The 25,375-nt window shown below is 39.4% G+C and overlaps 1 protein-coding gene across 1 annotated transcript in view; it reads left to right on the top strand.

The window, feature by feature from the left end:
* Positions 1-25,375, top strand: part of ITGA8 (integrin subunit alpha 8) — a 174,666-nt gene that overhangs the window by 82,896 nt on the left and 66,395 nt on the right. The window contains exons 14-17 of the mRNA XM_044227132.1: positions 15,512-15,557; positions 17,708-17,815; positions 23,963-24,018; positions 24,434-24,588. Coding sequence (XP_044083067.1) covers positions 15,512-15,557; positions 17,708-17,815; positions 23,963-24,018; positions 24,434-24,588 — 365 coding nt within the window. The remainder of the gene's footprint in view (positions 1-15,511; positions 15,558-17,707; positions 17,816-23,962; positions 24,019-24,433; positions 24,589-25,375) is intronic.

Genomic DNA, 25,375 nt, shown 5'->3' with positions numbered 1-25,375 from the left:
AACCTTGCTATAATTACTTATTAGTTTCAGGAGTTCATTTGTTGATTCTTTTGGATTTTATACTTAGATGATCATACCATCTGTGAACAAAGATAGTTTTATTCTTCTATTCCCAGTCTATATACCTTTTATTTCCTTACCTTGTCTTACTGCATTAGCTAGGACTTCTGTTATGATTTTATTTTTTTTAAAGATTTTATTTATTTATTTGACAGAGAGAGAGAGAGAGAGAGAGAGATCACAAGTAGCAGAGAGAAAGGGGGAAGCAGGCTCCCTACTGAGCAGAGAGCCTGATGTGGGGCTCGATGTGGGGCGTGATCCTAGGACCCTGAGACCATGACCTGAGCCAAAGGCAGAGGCTTAACCCACTGACCCATCCAGGTGCCCTTTCTGTTATGATTTTAAAAAGCAGTGGTGAGAAAGGACATTGTTGTCTTGTTCCTAATCTTGATGGCAAAGCTTCAAATTTCTTATCATTAAGTATAATGTTAGCTGTAGGGTTTTTTGTAGATAGTCTTCATAAACTTGAAGAAGTAAACTATTCCTAGTTTACTGAGAGTTTTTGTCATAAGTATAAGATATTGTTGAATTCTTTTTCTGCATCTCTTGGTATGATCATGTGATTTTTTTTCTTCTGTAGCTTTTCAATGTAATAGATTACATTAATTGATTTTCAGATGCTGACTTAGCCTTGTATACCTAAATCACATTTGGTTGTGATATACAATACTTTTTATACATTGTTGGATTCAATTTGCAAATATTTTGAAGATTTTTACATCTATGCTTATGAGAAGTATTCACTCATAGTTCTTTTTCTTTGTATTGTCTTTGTCTCATTTTGATAGTAAGGTATAGCTGGCATCATAGAAAGAGTTAGGGCATATTCCCTCTGCTTGCATCTTCTGGAAGAGAATATAGATAATTTATATAATTTCTTTCTTAAATCTTCAGTAGAACTCACAAGTGAACTCATCTTGTCCTGGTGTTGTTTTGTTTTGGAAGGTTATTAATTCTCAATTTAATTTACTTAATAGATATGGGTCTATTCCAATTACCCCTTTCTTCTTGTGTTAGTTTTGGGAGATTGTGTCTTTAAGAAATTGGTCCATTTCAACTACATTATCAGATTTGTGGGCATAGAGTTATATTCCTTTATTATCCCTTTAATGTCTATGGGATCTCTCATAACACCCCTTCATTCATTTATATTATTAGTAATTTGTGTCCTCTCTATTTTTGTCTTATTTAGCTGGGCTAGAGGCTTATTGATTCTATTGATCTTTTCAGTGAACTAGCTCATAGCTTTGTTGATTTTCTCTATTGATTTTCTATTTTCAATTACATTGATTTCTGATCTAGTTATTATTTCTTTTCTTCTGCTTACTTTGGATTTAATTTGCTCCTCTTTTTCTACTTTCCTAAGGCAGAAGCCTAGTTTATTTATTTTATATCTTTCTTCTTTTCTAACTTATGCATTTGATTATAAAAATTTCCCTCTGGGCACTTTCACTACCTTCCACAATTTCTGTTAAGTTGTGTTTTCATTTTCACTTAATTTAAAATATTGTTTAATTTCTCTTGGGTTTTCTTCTTTGAGCCATGTGTTGTTTAGAAGTATGTCATTTAATCTGCTAATACTTTGGGATTTTCCAGCTATCTCTCTGTTGTTGATTTCTAGTTTCATTCCACTGTGGTCTGAGACCAAACATTGTATGTCTTCTAGTCTTTTAAATTTGTTAGAGTGTGGGGGCACCTGGGTGGCTGGGTGGGTTAAAGCCTCTGCCTTCGGCTCAGGTCATGGTCCCAGGGTCTTGGGATTGAGCCCCACATCGGGCTGTCTGCTCAGTGGGGAGCCTGCTTCCTCGTCTCTCTCTGCCTGCCTCTCAGCCTACTTGTGATCTCTGTGAAGTAAATAAATTTTTAAAAAATCTTATCTTTAAAAAAAATTTGTTAGAGTGTGTTTCATGGTCTACATTATGGCCTATCTTGGTCAGTATTCCATATGGGCTTGAGAAGATTGTGCATTCAGTTCTTCTTAGATGAAGCAGTCTATGGATTTCAGTTATATCCAGTTGATTGATGATGTTGAGTTCAAGTATGCCCTCATTGATTTTTGCCTGCTGGATCTATTCATTTCTGATAGAAAGGTGTTGAAGTCTCCAACTATAATTAATAGTGGATTAATCTATTTCTCTTGCATTTCTATTAACTTTTGCCTCATATATTTTGGCACTCTGTTATTCAGCACATACGTGTTAAGGATCTTTGTGTCTTCTTGGAGAACTTGCTCCCTTATCATTATGTAATCCCCTTCTTTATATCTGATAACTTTGCTTAGGCTCGAGTCTTCTATGTCTAAAGTTAGTAATACTCCTACTTTCTTTTGATTACTGTTAACATAGTATCTTTCTCCATTCACTTTTTATTCTATGTGCACCTTTACATTTAAAGTGTGTGTCCTATAAACAACATATAGTTAGGTCTTATTTTTTTATCCCATCTGACAATATCTGTATTTTAACTGTTGTATATATACCATTGGAGCTCAAATTCGTTACTGATATAATTAGATTAAGTTCTACTATATTTGTTAGTACCTTTCATTGTTGCCTTTGTTCTTTATTCTTATTATTGTCTTTCTTTTTCTGCCTTTGTATTTTTAATTGAACATTTTTATGATTCCATTTTTTTCTCCTTACTTAGAATATACTTCTTTTTAACTTTTATTAAGTGGCTGCTTCAGGGTTTGCAATATACTTTTTTTTTCTTCAATTTATTTATTTTCAGAAAAACAGTATTCATTATTTTTTCACCACACCCAGTGCTCCATGCAATCCGTGCCCTCTATAATACCCACCACCTGGTACCCCAACCTCCCACCCCCCCGCCACTTCAAACCCCTCAGATTGTTTTTCAGAGTCCATAGTCTCTCGTGGTTAACCTCCCCTTCCAATTTACCCTAACTCCCTTCTCCTCTCTAACACCCCTTGTCCTCCATGCTATTTGTTATGCTCCACAAATAAGTGAAACCATATGATAATTGACTCTCTCTGCTTGACTTATTTCACTCAGCATAATCTCTTCCAGTCCCGTCCATGTTGCTACAAAAGTTGGGTATTCATCCTTTCTGATGGAGGCATAATACTCCATAGTGTATATGGACCACATCTTGCTTATCCATTCATCCGTTGAGGGGCATCTTGGTTCTTTCCATAGTTTGGCAACCGTGGCCATTGCTGCTATAAACATTGGGGTACAGATGGCCCTTCTTTTCACATCTGTATCTTTGGGGTAAATACCTAGGAGTGCAATTGCAGGGTCATAGGGAAGCTCTATTTTTAATATAACTAATCCAACCCACTGTCAAATAACACTGTAGCACTTCACATGCCTGTGGGTACCTTATAAATAATAAAATAATCCTAATTCTTCCTTTCTATTCCTTGTAGCAATGCTGCCATATATTTATATGATACACACACACACCCAGAAACACACTATGTGTAAATAAAATGTACATACAAAGTATAAGTTATATATCTACATAGTCAAATATAGTGTTGCTATTGTTTTGTTTTATGTATTAAATCAATATAGGATAAGAAAAGTAAGATTTTTCTGTTTTACTTTCACTTATTCCTTCTCCACCACTTCATTTCTTTATGTGGATCCAAGTCTGACTTACACCATTTCCTCCTCTCTGAAGAACTTCTTTTTAACATATTTTGAAGGTAGAACTATTGTCCATAAATTTCCTCAGTTTTTGTTTGCCTGAGAAGGTCCTTGTTTTTCATCCACTTTTGAAGGGTAATTTTGCAGGGTTAAAAAAAGAAATCAGGTTTTTTTTTCCTCTTAAGATTTCAAGTATTTTACTTCATTCTTTTCTTCTTTGCATGATTTCCAGAGAAAAGATCGATATAGTGGTATATTTTTTCTTCTATAATTAAGGTATTTTCCCCCTCCGGCTTCTTCCAGAACTTTTCCCCTATTTTCTTTCTTTTTCTTTTTTTTCTTTCTGTAGTTTGAAAATGATATTCATAGGTGTAATTATTTTGCCACGTATCCTTTTTAGTGTTCTCTGAGCTTCCTGGATCTTTGGTTTGGTATCTGACATTAATTTCAAGAAAATAGTCATCATTATTATTTGAACATTTCTTCTGTTCCTTTCTTTTTTCTCCCTGTGGTATTCCAATTATGCATACATTACACCTTTTGTAGTCATCCCACAGTCCTTGGGTATTCTCTTCTGTTTTTGTTTTTGTTTTTTTTCCCCCAGTCTTCCTTCTCTATGCTTTTCAGTTTGGTAGGTTTCTGTTGATATACTCTCTAGCTCAGGTATTTTTCCTCTGCTGTGTGCAGGTTATTAATGAGTCCATCAGAGATATTCTTTTCTGTTACAGTGTTTCAGATCTCTATCACTTCTTTTCGGTTCTTAGAATTTCCTCCTTTCTGCTTACCTTGAACATCTGTTCTTGTATGCTGTCTTTTTTATCCATTAGAGCCCTTATCATATCAATCACAGTTGTTTTAAATCCCATGTCTGGTAATTCCAACATCCCTGCCATGTCTGAGTCTGGTTTTTATGCTTGCTCGCTCTCTCTCTTTCCCCTATATATATTTTGCCTTGTAGTACATCCTGTAACATTATGATAACTGGGCATGATATACTGAATAAAAGGAACTGCTATAAAGAGGCCTTAGCAATGTGGTGGTAGGTGTTGGGGGAGGGGGAGTCTTTTATAATCTTATGAGTAGGTCACCATCTTTTAGGGAACCTATGCCTTTGGACTGTAAACTTTATACATGCTTCTTAGTCCCACTCTTTATGTTGGGCTGGATGTCAAGAGTGGGCTGGAGTCAGTATTTCTCTCCCCCCAGTCAGTCAGAACTTGGTAGCCATCCAGGAAGTAAAACTCACAAAAACACACCTTCCCCCACCGCCAGTGACTGGATCCCTGGTGGAGTTTTTAATCCCCAGAGTCATCCACACTGAGCATCCAGCCATTCATCAACCACGGTTCAGATTTCTGCATCCTTTACTGGTTCCCATGGAGGTTGCTGCCCTAGTAAGTGGTTCACTGTATTTGCCTGTCAGTTTCTCCAGTTTGGAGCCCCAGCTTGCCCTGTGATCTCACTTCTTTTAGGGATCTAAGAAGAGCTATTGGGTTTTGGGGGGCTTTGTTTGTTTGTTTGTTTTTCTTTTTTTTCTTTCTTTTTTTTTTTTTTTCTTCAGTTCGTTTAGCTTTTTATGTGTCATTAAGATGGAGTGGTGACTTCCCAGCATCTCCTGCACTGGACCAGAAACAGAAGTCTGTCAGTTTCACTTTGAACTAACTCCCTTCTAAATGCTCAGTCATAGAAGCTTGCCTCTTAATGAAACCCAAGGCAACAATAAATATGACAGGATATCATTTATACTTGATCTTACTTGTAAAGATATAGATAATAAAAACTTGATGCCTTGCCATGGTTCCTTTTATGGGTGGCGGGGGCAGGATGTGGAGGAGTAGGAGGAAGTTCTCCAAGATTTAGAACCTCTGCATTATTTCTGACCTCCCACTGCATGTGCTTTCTATAAGTCATTTTTAATGTATTAATATGTGATTTAAAAGCCATATTTTAGAGCAATTCATTTGAAGCATCCCTTCTGTCTTTGTACACCCTGGACATTTTCCCGGGAGTTCATTTCCCACTTATGAACTTGGTTCAAATGTCACTTCCTTAGGAAATCTTCCCTGTTGTCCTTTCTCTAAAAATACTTATCTCAGATTGAAATTACATTTGCGTGATTATTTGATAAATATGTATTTTACCCCACTAGACTGGACATTATATTAGGGGAGGGCAAACATTGGATTTAGTTTTGCTCACTATGGAATCACTTATGCCCAAAGCAGTGGGTGGCACTGAAGGCACCCAGTAAATATGTGTTGAATAAATGAATGCAAATGAATGAATAAATGAACAAATGAACTAATTTCCCCATAGCCACACATGTTGGCATATAAACTGTTGCTCTCCTCTCCTTTTACCTGGCCACTCTCTTCCAGTTCTGCTTAAATCCAGTAAACTATTTTATTCCTATGCAGAATGAGAATGGAAATGTAAGCAGAGATGCTGATGCCCTTTAAAATAAACTGACATCTTCTCCTGGGATCATGGGAAGCTCGATTCAAAGTGGTGCACTCATTCTTGACAAGCAGAACCCTTGACCCTAGCTCTGTATTCACTGGACATCTAAATGGCAATTTCTGTTCACACTGCTCAACCAGGAGAACCAGTAGCCAGTGTGATGGAAACACCACCAACCTGGACTCAGGCGACCCATAGTCTCAATTCTTCACTCACCATTGTCACCTCTGTAGCCCAGACATACCACTTAACTCTCCTAACTTTAGCTTCTCAACCCCTCTAGACCGTTGAGAAGTGAATTAATTCACTATGTGAATTAATGAATTCAACATAGTCAATTGCTGTTACTTCTTAACACGGCCCACCAAATGGAGATGGGAGGGTTCGGAATCTCGCTCTAAGGCAGAGATCCAGGCTCTTTGAGCCAGACCGGAGCCTTAAGGTGATGACTCAGGTAACTTAAGCCTCAAGCCTCCTACAAGAGAAGAGATGAGACATTTGCAAAACAGCTAACATGAACGAAATCCTTGTCAGTACTTCGTCTTTGCAAACGTTGCTCATGTGATGCTCTTCTTTCTATATGGCCATGACTTTGGATTTTCTTACTGACATTTTCCTGTGGTGACATTATTAATAGCTGGTTTACTAAAAACTACCAACCCTAACAAAAATTCATGAGAGCATGAGTGGACAACAGAGAGCTCAGGATCTGGCCAGCCCTTGTGCTAACTTTTGAAATAGGGGAAGCTCATTAGGGAAATATCCAGCCCTCCTCATCCCCAGCTTCCTTTTCTTTCTGTCCCTGACGACTTCTCTATGCCAGCTGCTCAAATGTGCAGTGGGGAAAAATCCAATATCCTTATTCTTATCAGGACATTAGTGACCTGGGGAACTAAGTCTCACCCAGAAACTCTGATTCGGGGGGTTACATGCCTACATTTTTAAGCCCCTTTGGAGAGATGGCTGATAGACTGTAAATGCCTCAAGGTCAAGGGCTGTACCTGCTCGCCCTCTGCTGAATTTTTGGTACCTGGGACAAGACTTGGCTCATGGTGGGTATTCAATAAGAAGTCTGAATGAAGGAACCACTGCATAAATGTTCTTCCCTTCCTCTCCTGCTTCCCTTACAAATTTATAAATGTGTGTTTCTAGTGTATCGGTCTGTTATGGCTGCCATTACAAAGTGCCACATGCTGAGTGTGAGATAGCAATCTATCTCCTCATGGTTCTGGAGGCTAGAAGTCCAAGATCAAGATGTGGGTAGGATTCCTTTCTCTGAGGCCTCTCTCCTTGGCTTTTAGATGGCCATCTTCTCCTTGTGTCTGCACATGGTCTTCCCTTTTAGTGTGCCTGGGCCAGTGCTCTTAGATTAGGGCCCCCCTTAAGACCTCATTTTAACTTAATTACTTCTTTAAAGACCCTGTCTCCAAATACAGTCACATTCTTAGGTACTGGGGGGTTCGGACTTCAACATATAAACTCCTGAAGAGGGAACACAGTTTAGTCCCAAACACTTAAAAAACTTATAAAGTCCCATAGGGTTTAATCCTAGGCTTTTACCTATCAGGCTAGAAGTGGGGCAAGTGTCTCATGAGATACCAAGCCCTTCTGCAGACTGTGAAATTATTCCCTATAGACAGCCATTTATAAATGGGGCAGTTCCTAAAGAAACCTACTTTTGTCCAAGACTTTTAGCAACTGACCAGACAGCACACTTACTGGAAGTGTGGCTGCACCAAGGATAAAGTGAAATGCCCTTAACTCAGTGACACAGAATGCAACTAGGAAAGCATCAAGCAACAGCCGAGGCAAAAAGGTGATTCTTGCAGCCACAGGATGCCAGTAACGTTTGGAAAACTGTTTTCCTAAGGCGGTGGACTCATCATTTGATATTTCACTCTTATTTTGTGTGGGATTTTTTTTTTTTAAAAAAGGAAAATAAACTCTCAGTAAATTAGAATGTTGCAACCTAATACTGCATTCCAACTCATAAATGTTTTTCTTCAGAGTTCATTTGGAAGCATTTCAGACAGATTGTTAGGATTATTACTTTCTGGGATAAAACCATGCATTTTTTTCAGGCATTTCTTCCTCAACTCATAACCTTCCTCTCAGTAATATTTTGCATGTTGCAATAAAAAAGCAAGGAAGAAAGGCGGCTTCTGTCTATTTTTAGATTAACGCATTTGCCAAACTCAAGGAGACTTATCTAAATGCCTGCTTCCCACAGACATGAGCTGTTTCTCTGGTGCCAAATACTTGAGCCAATTTCATAACCTACTTACCAGTCAACATTGCCATATTTACCCATCACCTTTAACCCCATTTTTTTATATATCATCTTTAATCCCACCACCTCTCTGAAGAACAGCCCTGTAGGAAAATGAGAGGAACCCAGGTGGGTCCAGGTGAACAATTCTCCTGGACAACCACCATTTGTCTTGAAAACACTTATGTACTATGGGGAGGCCTGTGCAGAGATGGTGCCTGATCGTGAGGAGAAGGGCCTGGCGGGAATACTGTGAAATGCGAGCATCCCTAATGGTAAGACAGGAGCCAGAAGGCTTCGGATCATGAGCTCTGGCAGCTGAGTCCGAGAGGTAAGCAGGTCTGAGGCCCAAGTCTGGGTAAGCCAGGGAGAAAGCCAGAAACTGGCCATCCCATCATGGGGAGGCAAACTCTGCAGGAGCAAGGCTGCCTAAAAGGCACAGGGGAGTCCTGGACCAGAACAGGGCAGAGAAGGCATAGTCAGGCAGCCCCAACCAATTCTGCAGAGCTCATGGCTTTCTTGAACAATGAGAACCTTGAAGATCTCGCCAGACAGTTGGCAGAGAAGAGCGACTTGTCCAGAGTCATCAGGAAACCAGCGGCAAAGTGAACTGGAATTTAGAATTCCTGATTTCTTATCCTCCATTCATTTTCCACTTGAAATCAAACACTCCTTTAAAAGAGGGCTTAGAAGATGATAGATTCAACAAGAGAAGGTACAAATAAAAATCGGCCTGTAGACACACAAAAAACTGTACACGTGTGTTCCTAGTGACTTTCCCAAAACTGGACACAACATCCCCACTAGCTGGGGATGGACTGACTGTGGGCCATCCACACAGTGGAACACTGCTCAGCGAGAAAAAGGAGGGAATTCATGACACACCCAGTGTGGTGGAGGACCCTCAGACGCACTGAGCTGAGTGAAGGACACCAGACCCAAAAGGCTAAATACAGATGCTTCCATTTCTCTGACATTCTGGAAAACAAAGGATTCCTGGGCTGGGAGAGGGCAGGTTTGAAGACAGCACAGGTAACATTTGAGGATGATGGACCTGTTCTTGATTGTCACGGTGGTTATACGATGGAATGCTTTTATCAGAGCTCTTAGAACAGGACATGAAAAGGATGCAGTTCACTGTACGTAAAATAGAGCTTAATTTTAAAAATGTTTAAAGAGAGGAAAAAATGGCCTGTAGATGTGCTTCTGGGAAGCAGCATGGTAAAATAAGAAAGCGTGTTGGCTCTGCAGCCAGACTGCCTGGGTTTAAACTTGGCCTTGCCCTCCACTCTATTTAGCTTCTCTGTATCTCATTTTCCTCATTTTTAAAAATGGGAATAATTAAAGTATGTACCTCCTGGGATTATTATAACTAAGGAATTTGTATATTCAAAGGGTTTACAAAGTTCGCTTTTGCCTGACACATGTCTGCACAATTGTCCAGAAGAGCCTCAAGACAAATTCCTAGAAGTGCAAATGCGAGGGCAAAAGTCTGCATTGTCAGACCCACTGGCAAACTGCCTTCCAAGAAAACCGTGCCCCTTTACCCTCCTTCACACAGAGAGCATGAGTTCTCAGTCCTCTGCTCTCCACCCAATACTGCCGGCTAGGAATCCTTCATCTCTTCCAATTGAAAGGTAAAAAATTATATCTCATGGTTCCTTTCATTTGGATTTCTTTGCTTACTATTGAGGCTGAACATCTTTTTAGATATTTATTGGTCATAGCTAATTATTTTTATGTGAATTGCTGCTTTATAGACTTTTTATTAGGATGTTTATAGTTTTATTATTAATTTGTGCAGGATCAGTATGAATTAGGGTTAATAATAATTAATATTTATTTTTTTTACTATGTGTCAGACATTCTTGTAAGCATTGAAAAATACTCACATTTGATCAAGCATATACTTTATAAACATCGTCCCCTGTTTCTTTCACTTCTCTGTGGACCCTGCTTTGACTTTTTGCAAAAGAATTTATACTTAAAAATTCTTTTGTGATTTCCACATTGTTTTGGTCACATTAAGGAGGCTTTCTGTCTGGAGTAATTGTAATCTTTTTATATAACTATTAGCTGTACGTTCCCATATTTCTTAATTCTTTGGAGGTTCTTTATGGTGATTCTCATTGTCTAGGATTACTCTAAAATAGTAAATTTGTCTTAATTCCAAAATATAAAAGGAGGGCTCTGATGGCATTTTCGGCCACAGACCTATGCATTAGTACATTTCTCAACAAGATGAGAGAGTAGGAAGGAAAGGTAAGAAAGGCTCAGAAAGCTCACATCTTATGAAATGGAGGCACTTGGATGGCAAAAAAGACTTCCCCTAAAGGATTCTGGGTGGTCCCGTAATGCATTACTATCGCTGCTCCCCCCACCCCTAGGAAATTGCCACTCCTCCTGCCCACTTACAACCTTACAACAAAGCTGATGTTTTCACATAGAACTTCTTCCAATTCTAAAATTTCCTTTCTAGATTAATCAAATCAGGCTCTATAGACCAAGTACCACTTTAAAAGTTTGGCTCTTTTCTTTTTACTCATTTAATAATAATAATTTTGGAGAAACAGAATACAGAACAGAGATGAATACATCTCCTATGACCTCACATTTTTAGGGATATTTTTTCTTGCCAGCTGATCCTGCATTTATGCTAATGTTTCCCTTTATGAATCCCTAAATGTACGCAGTTGTTTCATCAAAAGCCAAAAGGAAAATAAACTGTTTCTCAAGCAAAGTGGGGTGATAACACAGGGCTCCAAGATTTGGGGAGTAATTTTAGATTAAGGGGAAAGAATGGATTTTAATCACCAGTTATTTCTTAAAAAAAAAAAAAAACTGAGTCTTATGTAAAGAAAGGCAAAATTTTTTGTTTTCAGAATCTGTATTTAAGAAGTTTCTAGAAGAGGGGTGCCTGAGTGGCTCAGTGGGTTAAAGCCTCTGCCTTTGGCTCAGGTCATGATCTCAGGGTCCTGGGATCGAGCCCCACATCGGGCTTTCCTGCTCAGCAGGGAGCCTTCTTCCTCCTTTCTCTCTCTGCCTGCCTCTCAGCCTACTTGTGATCTTTGTCTGTCAAATAAATAAACAAAATCTTTAAAAAAAAAAAGTTTCTAGAAGAAAGGAAAATAAACATTAGCTAATGGTATAAGACCTATTATCTCAAAGGGAGAAAGAAAGTTTGCAGAGTTACGAATCCCAAGTATCAGTACCAAAATTACTTTCTCTTCAGATTATCCTTTAAATTCCTAAGCATGACAGAATTATGTAAGATTTTAAAAAGTGGTGTGTATGTCTATATACCCATATGTATATCTTTATGGATGTATGTATAGTGTATAGACATATACATACAAATATCAATATATATGTATGTATATATAAGGATTATATAACTATATGGAAACCACATAGTATTTATTAAAACAAATCACTTACTTCAAAAGGGCAAACTGGTTAGGAACACAAATTGGCAGATCAATTCTCCCCCTTTGAGAGATCCCAGAAATTGAAGGTCCTGAGTGTAAATGTTTCTGGCCTTCCAGCAGGCACAATACCAAGGTGGTGTCTCCAAAGGCAAACATACTTTCCTGGTAGATAACTGTTTTCTTGGCCTCTGAGTAACTGTGACCACATTCTCATGAAGAAAATTGTGGCCTTTTTCGCCAGTTACTTTATTTTTCCAGAGCAGTAAAATTCCCACCCTGAGGCACAGGAATCAAAGTTCCTAAAGGAAAAGGCCTTTTTCTTATTACTGTCAGGGGATGTCTCTCGGCTTCTTGTCTACAATGATGATCTAGTCATGATGCAGCTTCTATACACCTTTCTGGAATTTTCTAGAATCTGGAGCTTGGGTGTGTGTATATACATGCATGCCTGCACACTCACATATGCAGAAATCCAGCAGAATTTAACTGTGGTTTCCATGAACCTATCTTAACAACTGTCCCCTTTTCTTCATCTCTTCCGTCTTTAGTACTTTATCTCATTATTACTTATTCTCCAATTTCAAGTACTTATAAAGCTCCTGTTCCCAATCTGGTCCACTGCCGGTACTATAGATGCAAAGATTCTTTCTTCTTTCATTTATTCTACCTGTACCATTCCATGAAGTAGTTGTGGTATGTGAGCCCGAAGAAAGTTTCCTGCCCTGGAAAGGCTTACAGTCTTGTTTTCCTGGCCATTTCCAGAGGAGTCCATTTTTTTTTTTTTAAAGATTTTATTTATTTATTTGTCAGAGAGAGAGCGAGCACAGGCAGACAGAGAGGCAGGCAGAGGCAGAGGGAGAAGCAGGCCCGCTGCCGAGCAAGGAGCCCGATGTGGGACTCGATCCCAGGACGCTGGGACCACGACCTGAGCCGAAGGCAGCTGCTCAACCAACTGAGCCACCCAGGCGTCCCCAGAGGAGTTCCATTCTTAAAACTCATCTTTTATGGAGTCTCTAATCTTGGTATATTAATAATTCACCGCATTTGGAGCCAAAAACAAAGCACCTAATTCCTCTGGAATCTGTTTTCTTAATAGAACTCTCTTGTCTGGTGTCAGGCCAACAGAGACATGAGGCTGAGGACCGCTGGTGTTCTGTGTAACTCCTGGAGAGCGGTACACAGGGAGAACAGAATTCCCATTTCCACAGATCAGTAGCTCTTCCTCCTCAACATAGCAAAATGCACGGATATGCCAGAAGAGACGAATGTAATAAGAAAAAATAAATGTGAAAATATTTGAGAAAGTTGAAACTGTGATACAATTTTAAAAATTGGTAGACTCGGTAACGTTGGCTTCTGGCTTCGAAGACTGGACTCTTTGGAAAAGACTATTTTATGCTGTAAGCCATAGCTGGTCACATTTTCTTTTTTCTTACTGTGTCTTTTAATCTCACAAAGAAAGAACTCCTCAAGATGAACTGGATTTGACTTCTTCGAACATTCGCATATGCGCTTTTTTAGCTACGGAGCTTTGAAGTCTAGTCTCGAACCTATGATCTGAATCTGATTCTGATTCTGTAAAACACAAGACATCTCCACTGTGGTTTTAACCTTGAAGATGTTGGAGTCCCTTTCTTTTAAAAAACAAACACTTTTAGTAAGAACTGTTGTTGTCTTAGGTTGCGGTCTTCCAGCACAGACATGAAGACAAGGTTTAGGAAGCAAGCGGGTCATGGGAGCAATGGTCCAAAGAAACATTGCTAAGTGTGGAGGGAAGAAGGCCATGGGAAGGAAGATGGGTATAAAGCAGTTGACACAGTGGGCAGCAGAAGCTGGGGACCTGCCTCCAGAGTTATCCCACTGGAGGGTAAGGAGGCGGCGTTCCTTGTTATCGCCTGCTTCCATCCATCATTAGCTGAGAGCTCAGGCCAAGGGCACTTTCAGCCTCTAAAGGGAATCACGTTTGCAGTCCAATGCTACTCCTATATCCAGGAAAGGTGAGTGCCGAGGGAACATGCTACAAATCATTTTCCTGTGCAAACTCCATTAAAACAATTTAATTCCTTGATCAGTTTTCCATGTGGACTGTCCAGAGACATTCCCTCCCCACCCCTTTTTTTTTTCGTTTTCATTTCTGCTCTGCTAGGATTAACCACTTATGGTCTCAACTGTTGTAAGTTTTCTTCTGTGGCCATTATTTCCACCTGGTCCAGTTTTCTCACAACTAAATTTTATACTACAGATTCAGCCATTGTCATTTGTGTGTTTGTTTCGTTGCATCTACCTAGAGTAACCATTATGTATTAGATTTAGGAAAACAGACTGCTTTACCCATGTATTAGCCAAACACTGCAATCAGTGTGAGTATTACCCCTCAGACAGCCTATGACCGTTCTGTTGCCCAACACCATAGACCAACCCCACCTCTCACCTAGTGTGGTCTTCAGTGAATTTATAGGTTCACCTTATTTTTTTTTCTTTAAAGATTTTTTATTTCCTTTTTTTTTTTTTTAAAGATTTTATTTATTTATTTGACAGAGAGAGATCACAAGTAGGCAGAGAGGCAGGCAGAGAGAGAGGGGGAAGCAGGCTCCCTGCTGTGCAGAGAGCCCGATGTGGGGCTCGATCCAAGGACCCTGAGAACATGACCTGAGTGGAAGGTAGAGGCTGAACCCACTGAGCCACCCAGGGGCCCTATAGGTTCATTTTCTTAAGCCTCCATTTACCCACTTGCAAAATTGTGCAAAATAATGGAGGCTTCAGAGCTTCTTGTTAGGAATAATTAAGGTCAATCCTTCTAAAGAATTCCTGGCCAAGAGTAAGTGTTCAACACGCGCTATTTATTACTATTATTGTTGTTGTTGTTGTTGTTGTTATTTAAGATCATTATAATGACACATCAATTAGTTCATAAACTACAGACCACTTTGCCAAGAGGATACTCACTGTCCACACTATTTATAAAGAGCAAATGCTTGTGTCAAAAGGAGGGAAGGTCAGAATGTCCCACTTTGTAATAAGACCAGCTTCCCAGCATCATTGCTGGAAGGGAAGGGAAAACAAGGTGTGTAACATGCCCGGTACATACAGGCACTAAAGGACATGGTTCTTCCCTTTCACTTTCCTTAAGATGTAGGCCTTCAGTCTACATCTTCATCTCTAGGATAGGAGAAATGGTATTATGATGCATTTTTATTTTATTTATTTTTTTAAAGATTTATTTATTTATTTGACAGAGAGAGAGAGAGAGACAGTGAGAAAGGGAACACAAGGTGGGGGAGTGGAAGAGGGAGAAGCAGGCTTTCCACAGAGAAGGGAGCCCAATGCGGGGATTGATCCCAGGACCCTGGGATCATGACCAGAGCCGAAGGCAGACACCTAACGACTGAGCCACCCAGGGGTCCCTATGATGTATTTTCTAAAGCATTTCTAGAAAGTTGGCATTCTTGAGTCCAGAAAGGATTGAGAGCTACCAGGTTGCCTGTCCTACTGAGTTACACTGAGGTTCCAACATCCTTTCCAGAATGTCTTAAGGAAGGTGCAATTTGCTGCTCTTACCAGATGAGCCTCACTCTACAATCAGCATTTCGGGATGCCCTGTATGATATTATGAATAAGAGCTTGGATTTTTTTTCTACAAAACGTGTCCATGTGTTTTGAGTTTTTGTCTTTTTTTTAGATTTAATTGTAGGTGCATTCGGAACAGGAAAAGTAGCTGTTTACAGGTACGTGGTTTGTGGCATGCAAATGTCCCTCTAATTGTTTCAAGTACATTTCCTTTTTGCCCTAGTTTCGCCTTCAAGAGTATATCCCAGCTATTTACTCTGGAGAACATTTAAATGCTCTTTTTAACATTTGGAGGAAGTTTTGCTCTCCACTGTTTGCCTTTCTTTCATCTCTCTGTCTCATTAATCTCATACCTCATGACCAAACTTCCAGCCCCTACTAACATGTTAAATGAAGATATGAATCTTAGCAGAACTTATAAAATGAGGCATTCTTTAGATGTTACTATGTCTGAATTCTTCTCTTTGGAAATGCATTAAAATGTGCTTATAGAGAAGGGGTACCAGTGGCAGGAGGTTTCTATAAATCAGACATGGAGACTAAGTTAGGGAATGGAATGTTCCCAAGAATTAATACTCCAAAAGCAAGTACTGAACAACAGTTCACATCTGACAGGTCTAGATCCAAAAGCCTAGCCATTCCACACACTCACGTGTAGGCTTGGGCAAGTCCCTACACCTTTCTGAGCCTCTGATTTTTTTGTTTATTGAAGAGTGGTAACAATACTTGCTTTAGAAGTTAATTTTTGTGAAAGATTAAGTGAGAATCTGTAGGTATCATACACAGAATCGTAAGCTACGAGTAGACAGTTGGTGCTCAAAAATTATAGATTTTTTTTCTTCTTTAAAAAAAAGTTTTATAGAAATTCAAAACATTAGATCAGGATATCAAAACAAAAGGCAGAGAGCAGACCCGTGTGTTCTGGGCACATAATGCTAACATAGCCTAACCCCCAGAATGGTTCTAAAGTTAGGTCTCCTCTAGTAAGTGAGATTTTCCTCCTTCATCAGTCCCAAGACATACTCATAGACTGATGTATACCCATGACTCACCACTTTGGGTTAGAATCAGATGATCGGAAAGCTCGGGTGTCTTAGGTGTCTAAAGGATGGGGCTATGCTTACAGTATGGCCTTGATGATGCCCCACTCAGGGCCGATGAACTCATGGGCTAGTTGCTAAGGCCTAAATCCACCACCCAGTCCTCACTCCCTCCCTCCTTCCTCCACAGACAACAGCCCTACATCACAGTCTGAGGGCTGCTGCCAGCCTCCTCCCTCCCACTTTTTTTTTCCTCATAGATATTTGCCCCAGTGATTATCTTGCACAACTAACTCACTCTTGCCCTCTGCTTTGTCAAGGACTGGAGGTAACACAATATTAAAAACAAAATTATGTAACAAAGCACAGATGAATAGTATAAAGGAGTTTAGGAAAATTCCAGGGGGGCTCACTGTGGTAAGTCATGTCCTAAACACGCACCATCCCAAAGTGCGGCCCTCCCTCCCCTCAGAGGAAAACTTACCCAATGCAACATCATTTCACATTGTCATTGGGAGACCTGGCTCTTAGCTGTCCTACCTTGGAACAGGGCTTAAAAATTGCCCAGTCCCCTTCCCCAATGACTTACTTGCTTGTCTCATTATTGTTACCTGAGTGGTGGTGAAAATGGAGTTTGCTGTACATTTAGTTCCTCTTCTCCATCCTGGCTACACATTAGAAACACCTGGAGGGTTTGGTTCACCAGCAGACACCCAGCCCAGACCCCCAAGGTCTTTTGACCTCTCTGAGAGCTCCTTGGGCGCTTCCAACACACAGTCAGGATTGAGAGCCATGCCTCCCGTGCAGTATGCAAGGATCTTGTCAGCCGCCCTTATGTGTTTAGCTCGATCGTCAAAGCTTGGATAGAAAATTATCCATCAAAATAAGAAAACCATCAGCCCATCAAGAAACAAAACTGGCCAAACTCAAGGACTTACAGGTGTGAGTGAGTAGAGAAGGACGCGTTTCCTCAGATATGAATAGAGCAGATCCCAGAGCGTGCCTCCCAGCAAATATCACGCAAGTCCCCGGAGCCCACTCCATCCGCCAAGCAGCTCCGTGGATGCAGTTTTGCTTGACGGACGCCCAGCGTCCTTGATCTGTATTCATGACGACCGCACGTGTTTTAAGGTAATGAGTTAAGTCTGGAGCCCACCTGTTCAGACAGGGAGACAAATTCTTAGTACGAAGGCTGGGGGCGTTGGCGGCGGCCTCTGAAAGTGGGGTGTCGCTCCCATGGCTCTTATAACCCTGTCTTCTCCCTGCAGAGCAAGGCCGGTTGTGACTGTGGATGCCCAGCTTCTGCTGAACCCAATGATTATCAATCTGGAAAATAAAACATGCCAGGTTCCAGAGTCTCTGTCCCCTGTGGCCTGGTGAGTTCACTCAGTGCTTCTCAAACTCTGATATGGATGCAAATCACCTGGGCCCCTTTGGGTAATGCCACTTCCGGGGTGGGGCTTGGGACTCGGGAGCTCAGAAAACCCCAGTTGGGTGTTAGGCTGAGGCTATGGTTTACAAACTTGTCAAATCACTATTGTGCATGCGAAGCTAATGTAACATTTTTTCAACGATGCTCAAAAAATATCTTTAAGATAATAATATTCAGAGAGATTGAAGTATAAGCAGATATGATGAGGAGAATGGCAGGACACTTCTCAGTGTCAGAGAAGAAAGGTACAAACACAGAAAGGAGGAAAGCTAGAATATTTCTTGTACTAATCTGGAATGGGAGGCATGAATGTACACTCAAGTTTTTCAATCTATATAGATAAAAACAAATACAGATAGAGGAAAAAAATAGTTTTTCTTTCAAAAAGGCTACTTCCCTAATCTACAGGCTCCAAGTGAGAGAAGCATAAAAACATTTGTGGAAATTCCCAATGTAACAAATCTTAGAGATCTCTTTTGGATCCTTGGCATGCTTAAATAAATATCAACCAAACTGAAAATAGAATAAAATACCTTGACTCTTACATTTGCGTATGCTTATGGATACCGCTTTCCAAACTTTTTTTTAAACAAGCTTTGGTTAAACCACTCAGTTTCCTGGGCTGAAAACACACGTCCATTTTGTAATTTAGTGTGCACAATCAAAAAGCAAACATGATGGGGTGCCTGGGTGGCCCAGGGGGTTAACGCCTCTGCCTTCGGCTCGGGTCATGGTCCCAGGGTCCTGGGATCAAGCCCCAAATTGGGCTCTCTGCTCCACAGGGAGCCTGCTTCCTCCCCTCTCTCTCTGCCTGCCTCTCTGCCTACCTGTGATCTGTCAAGTAAATAAATAGAATCTTAAAAAAAAAAAAAAAGGCAAACATGATAAAAATAGCAATTTTTGTGCTCTCACCTCTATTGTTGTGGCCCTGATCTCATTATCATGAATATTAGTAGCATTGCAGATCCTCTGGTGAGCCATAGGAGAACACCACTTCTTTCACTTTTGAAAGTGTTCCTTCTCCATCTTGCTGGTCATCTGAAGGAACTACAAATGGAATTCAGTTGTAACAGAGCTTGAGAATATGCTACTTTGTTTCTCAGTATGTGGGTCCTCAAGAGTCAGAAGTCTGTCATATTGGGTAATGCCAACAGGGTATATCCTCTGAAAAAAATCAAGAAATACTTGGAGTGTTTTGAGATTTGCCCTCATTTTCCAGAAGGTGTGGTCTAACTCAGACAGGATATTCAGTTCCTGAGAATGTCAGAATGCTGAACAAACCAGGCTTGACCCAGAGAACTTATTTCCACCCAATCTCAGTGTGTTGTTGATGGCCTTTAGACAGGAGTTCATACCAAAGTCAAAGCCTTCCTGGGTAGAGGTCGGGGGTGGGGGTAGGGGTGTGATGAGGACCCTGAAGAAATCTTTGAAAAAAATGTCTTTTGCTGGGTGCTCCCCAGTTCTGGGAGGCGTGCCCTCTCCTTCACTGGTTTTTTAAAATAGCTGGGAAATGCCCGAAGCACATTTTTAAATGGTTTAAAACCATAAAGTATTATAATGAAAACCTGATCTGAGAAAATATGTGAAAGAGCCAGTGTCTGTCCTTACCCTGGCATGATTCAGTGAAATGAACTGTGGGAGCTCCTTGGGCAAGAGTGCTAAGACTTCAGTATTTCCCCAAAGAGTCTGGTGTTCCCATAGTCACAACTGAATGGACCCTACTCGGGATGGGATGCTTTCAAGGATCTGAGTGTGGCACGCTCTGATATCAAGTGCGGTTTTGAACTAGATCACTTTTTCTAACGCATTTTTGTTTGTTTGTTTGTTTTTAATACAATTTAAGTATTTTTAACAGATATGGGGTTTGTTTGGTTTTATGGAAAGAGTATTACTTTGTTTCAAGAAAACGTTTCTTTTCCTGAGCTGTTTTCGTTATTGCATTTAAATCATATTATTAAGGTAAGATGGAATTTGTTATGTGGGCAAATGAATAAATACATGTCTTGATAATAACATTTCATTCTATCACATGCATTCTCTGAAAAATGTTTCATCTTCACATGCAAAAATTTAGAATTAATGATGGCTCAGGGTACTTGAAGATAAAAATTAACAGCTGGTTCAGTCTAGAAGGTGTTTCTCTGATACTTTTAAAATTTATTTTAGGAATTTAGGTCAGTATTTCGAAAATGATTGACAGGCATTTGTTGATTTGCTTTCCTAGAATTTTTGTCAGTATTTGATATAACCTTGTATTCTACACTTGAAAATCATTTAAGGGAAGCCTTACTGGGAAATAGTTCTTTGCATCCATCAATGTAAATTTCTGTGTATTTCAAATGGCTGTGTAGTTTTATTAAAGTATCTGCTACTGACATTTTCAAATTAGAAAAAAAAAGAATAAAACCAGCACAATAAATATTAATATTGTTATTAATCAATTAAAAAGTATTTAGTAAAATATTTCATTTGACAAATGTGAAAGACCATCACTATCCACTTTCCAAATATAAGAGAACCTTTTCCAATAGTCTACCTTTATGCAAAATATTTGCTGTTACTGAAATCAGATTAAAGTGCTTAGACTGAAAAATGAGGGTTGCCTGGCTGGCTCAGTCAGAGAAGCATGTGACACTTGATCTTGGGGTCATGAGTTTGAGCCCCACGTTGGATGTAGAGATTACTTAAATTAAATAAACTTTTCTAAAAAATTAATTGCTTTGCACTTTTAAATCCTGTTTCGTATCCACCTCATTCTTTCTCCGTCATGCATGGCTATGCATGCCATTAAATAACAGTATCATTATTCCAACCGTGCATTGAGTCAGGACCAGTGTCAGAGGAATTGTCATGTATTGTCTGGACTTCTAATGTATTAGAAGCACTATAGGTAAAATTTCCTTTAGAATTTGTGTGATGAGGGTTCTGGGTTGATTTAGTGCTTTTGTTCCAATCAGACCTTTCAGATTAAGGTACCATATTGAATGTGATCAAGTTTGCAATTTTAACTCTAATTAATTATAGATCACAGCTTTCCCTGACAACTCAAGGGTACTTCATAATTAGGTATAGACCTGTCAGTGGACCTAAATCTCTGATATATAAAACATATAGTGAATATATGTATATTTTTATGTACAACATGTGTTTTGCTAAATTTGGAATGAATATTTCAACAAAAACATTAATTCAAAAAGATATACACACCCTTATGTTTATTGCAGCCTTATTTACAATAACCAAGATATGGAAGCAACCCAAGTGTCCATTAGTAGCTGAATGGATAAGGAAGATGTGGTGTATATATTTACAGTGAAAGAGTACTCAGTCATAAAAAAGAATTAGATTTTGCCATTTGTAACAACATGGATGGACCTAGAAGATATTATGCAAAGTTATTGTAAGTCAAACAGAGAAAACAAATATCTTGATTTCACTTATATGTGGAATCTAAAAAACAAATGAATAAACAAAAGAAAACCAGAAACAGACTCATACACAGAACAAACAGGTGGTTGGCAGAGAGGAGGGGGTAAGAGAGATAGGCAAAATAGATGACGGAGATGAAAAGGTCCAGACTTCCAGTTATAAAATAAATAAGTCACAGTGATGAAAAGGACGGCATAGGGAATAGAGTCAATAGTTTTGTTTTTAACTTTGTTAAAACAAAGAGGGTAGGGGGTAGAGGGTAGCTATACTTATGGTGAGCAGTGAGTAAGATACAGAGTGGTTGAATCATCATGTTATTTGCCTGAAACAAATATAACATATATCAACTGTATTTCAGTAATAAAAATTGTATTAATAATATTTTACTTATCAAAACTTCATAACATTTTTTGATATCTGATAGGATTATGTCTTTTTGTTTTAAGTAGGGTCCCTGCCCAATGTGGGGCTTGAACTCAGGACCCTGAGTTCAAGAGTCATGTGCTCTACAGACTGAGCCAAGCAGGCACCCCAGTAATAAAAATTGTCTTGTATGGGCTATGGTGAGTGCTGTGAAATGTGTAAGCCTGATGATTCACAGACCTGTATCCCTGGGACAAATAACACATTCTATGTTAATAAAAATAATTTAAACAAATAAAAAATAAGAATTTTCTTTAAAAGTGAATACTTTGGTTTACTACTGTAAGATTTTGAGGTTTTCCTTTTAGATCAGAATAAGATTCTTGGAATATTTTGACTTGGCAACTCTTTTCTGTAAAAGACCTTTTTAAACTGGCAGGTGTAGGCTGAGGTACTATTATTAATAACTCAGTAAGTTGTACCAGGTATTTTAAAGTTGTATGAACAAAGTTACAGTCATCCAGTTACTGTTAGGGAGGTAGCAAAGAGGAAGAACTAAGAAAGAAATAGAGAACAGCACTGACACATAATTGATATAATTCATAAATCACCTGCTAACATCATTTGTCCACCAAACACTTTCTCACAAGAAAAAAAAAGGTCCAACTCCAGAGCTTTAATTTACTTCTTTTCCAAAAACTTCATTGGTTTTGAATGGTTCATGTTCAACAAAATACCATACATAAAATTCTTTTACTTCACATAGGCTGATGATTTCATTACAAAGAGGAATTTCCGTTGTAAAAGTTAATGAACTGATTTTGACAAGTAACCAGGTACTTCCAAAAAAAAGTGGGACATGGAAAAACATTTTGATTTTGAAAGCCAGACATGCTACAAAATCTAAAGATAGGGTTAACTTCCGTCTTTCTTAAATAATTCTAATTGAAGTAGAAGTGGGCTGGAATTTGTGATTTCTCGGGGGAAGGGATCCAAGCACTTGTAACAGCAGACATCTCAGGAAACTATTGGCTTAATGGCATGTGGCAAATTATTTACCCCGAAGGGAGACATTGACTGAGGTCATGGCAGATAGATGAGTCCCAGATGTGACACATTTTCATTATATTCAACGCAGGAAGCTGACACATAATTAAAGTATGATTAGGGCTTATTTACAGTTTTGGGATGCTGTTGAAATATTCAAATCCCACTATGGTACTTATTAGTAAAATCGTTAAGACTGTCTTTGAGTCATATTTAAGTATTTTCTTATAGTTTTAATTTCTTCAAAATGTGAAAAAGCCCCATCTCAGATGCTGGCTTGTGAGGGCCTGACATTTTTCAGGAAAGATGTGAGCACATGCTGCAAAGCCAGGTAGAGACCACGGGTCATTTCTCCTTCCCTCTTTGGCCACGAACAGGTCCCAGGGCAGGTCATCCTACAGGTTGTGGCGACGTCTCTCTGGATTGAGTTTAGGGTCATGTTCTAGGCAAAACCATATAGTGTTTCTTGTGCACATCTGCCCTCTTTTTATTGTGCCTACACACCGCATCATTGTGTCTACCTACCAGGAGACAGCCTTCCTCTGCTTCTCATGTTCTTTTTCTCTCCCCCCCATCCCACCCCACCCTCCTGTAGGATCTCTGCCTCAAGTTGTACCTACACCCAGCAAGTTAACCACCAAGTTCCCTCCTCCTCCTAAGCCAAGTGGGGATACGATTTAATCATCCCATGGTGCTCCACGCTTCTTAGGGTGAAATCCAAACTCTTTAACATGACTTCTCAAAGCCTCGTTCCCTGCAGACTAACCCAACCAGCCTGGCCTCCTTGGGCTTCCCCACCTTGCTCCAACACTCCAACCAAACAGAATTCCTGCGGGTTCCTCAAATGGACTCATGTTCTTGCTCAACCCCAGGCTCTGTACTGCCTAATTCTTCCCTCCCTAACACAGGGGACGTATTCATATGTATTTATGGAATAAAAGCAGAAAATAATTGATTACTTAATCCACTAATCAAATCAGTTACCTTCTAGTAATACTTTAAAGTATTATTTTCCGATATATTAATGTTACCCATCTTAATTCTATGAGTGTTGTGGTCCACTGGTGAGATAGATAGATAGATCAATCGATCTTACAAATATATGTATCTTTAGGTAGTTGTTTTTTTGTATAATGAGAAGTACAGAGGAAAATTGATGTATTCATTTTATCTTGGGTGAGATAAAGTAAGATCTCTACTTCAGATTCAAAACTTTACTAACCAATACATTATTGACTATTATTTTCCATAGCTTCTCTTTAAGAGTATGTGCGTCTGTAACAGGCCAGAGCATTTCAAATACAGTAGGTGAGCATGTTTTCATTTCTACACTCCTCCGTTATACTAGGCAAAACTAGCAATAAGCATTTCTCAGCACAGACCATAGAAAACTTTGAAAGAGTCATTTTTTTAATATGAAGATTTCTACTGTATATATGGAAACATCTACATAACTATTACTTGAATGATTGGCATTAATATTATCTGCAAAAAGAAATATAATAATGGGGGGTGGGAAATGACTGTGTAAAACCATGACAAAACAAGTTTCTCAGCTTTGAGAGTGTTTTCTCAAACTTTTTTCAGCTTGTGTATCGTTTTTGATCCAACTATGAAAACAATGTTTTCTGAATAAGCAAGTTGAAATAGAAATTCATTCGAGCGCTGCATTCACGGAATACTTTTCCTTTCCCGATTGTGTTTGCTTTATTTCTGTCCCTAGGTCTGACTGCAGAGGTGCACTTGGATGCCCTGAAACAAAAAGGAGCCATAAAGCGCACGCTCTTCCTTGACAATCATCAGTCACATCGCGTCTTTCCACTCCCCATAAAGCGGCAGAAGTCCCTCCAGTGCCAGGATTTTGTCGTTTACCTTCGAGTAAGTGTTCCAGAATCTCCTCTCTGGCCTCTAACATTCAGATTCAAATTCCAACCATTTTACTCTAGTGACTCATCATTCTTGTGGAGAGATATCCACGTCTATTTTCCTTTTATAGGAGCAAACTTTATTATAAGGTCCCTTGCCCTGTTCTTGTGCTCTGAGGCAGCTGACCTGATGGCCTTTCTGTTCTGCACATTATCCTGATACTGGTACTAACTCAGGTGGTTTTCATTTCTCACTGCCTCCCTCCCATAACACCATAAACGTTAAATGCCATTTATTTGAATTTTTCTCCTACATGAATATGTTTGGCCAGATGTTATCAACATGCATTTCAGAACCAACTTGGGAAACATTTAGGCAATTCAACATTTTTATTAAAAGTAATTTATAATTATAATTTTTAAAGAAATGTATATTGACAATAACCCCAAAGCCTATCATGAAACAGAAGAGCTAAAATATGTATAATACTATTACTCCAGCTTCTTAGCAGTTGTGGGGTTTATCTCTCTCTCTCTCTTTCTCTCTGTCTCTCATTTAGTCTCCTCCCTGAGTGGACTTAGTGAGGGGGTGAGAGAGCCCAGTGAGGACAAAGTTCACAAATGTGCTCTGGAATGTTCTAGAATGAAAAGCTGGGCGCATGACCCTTAAGTCTCATTATGACCATGACTGTCACACATCTGAAAGTGGCATTTCCTCTGCGTGGTCTGAGGTGGTCCTAAGTGCTCAGGGCCTTTGCTTGTGCTATCCTCTTCACCTTAAAGGGAACTGTTTCATTTTC

Source organism: Neovison vison, chromosome 12 (genome assembly GCF_020171115.1).
Source record: "Neovison vison isolate M4711 chromosome 12, ASM_NN_V1, whole genome shotgun sequence".
In the NCBI taxonomy this organism is placed as follows: domain Eukaryota; kingdom Metazoa; phylum Chordata; class Mammalia; order Carnivora; family Mustelidae; genus Neogale; species Neogale vison.
This window is presented reverse-complemented; position numbering and strand designations above follow the sequence as displayed.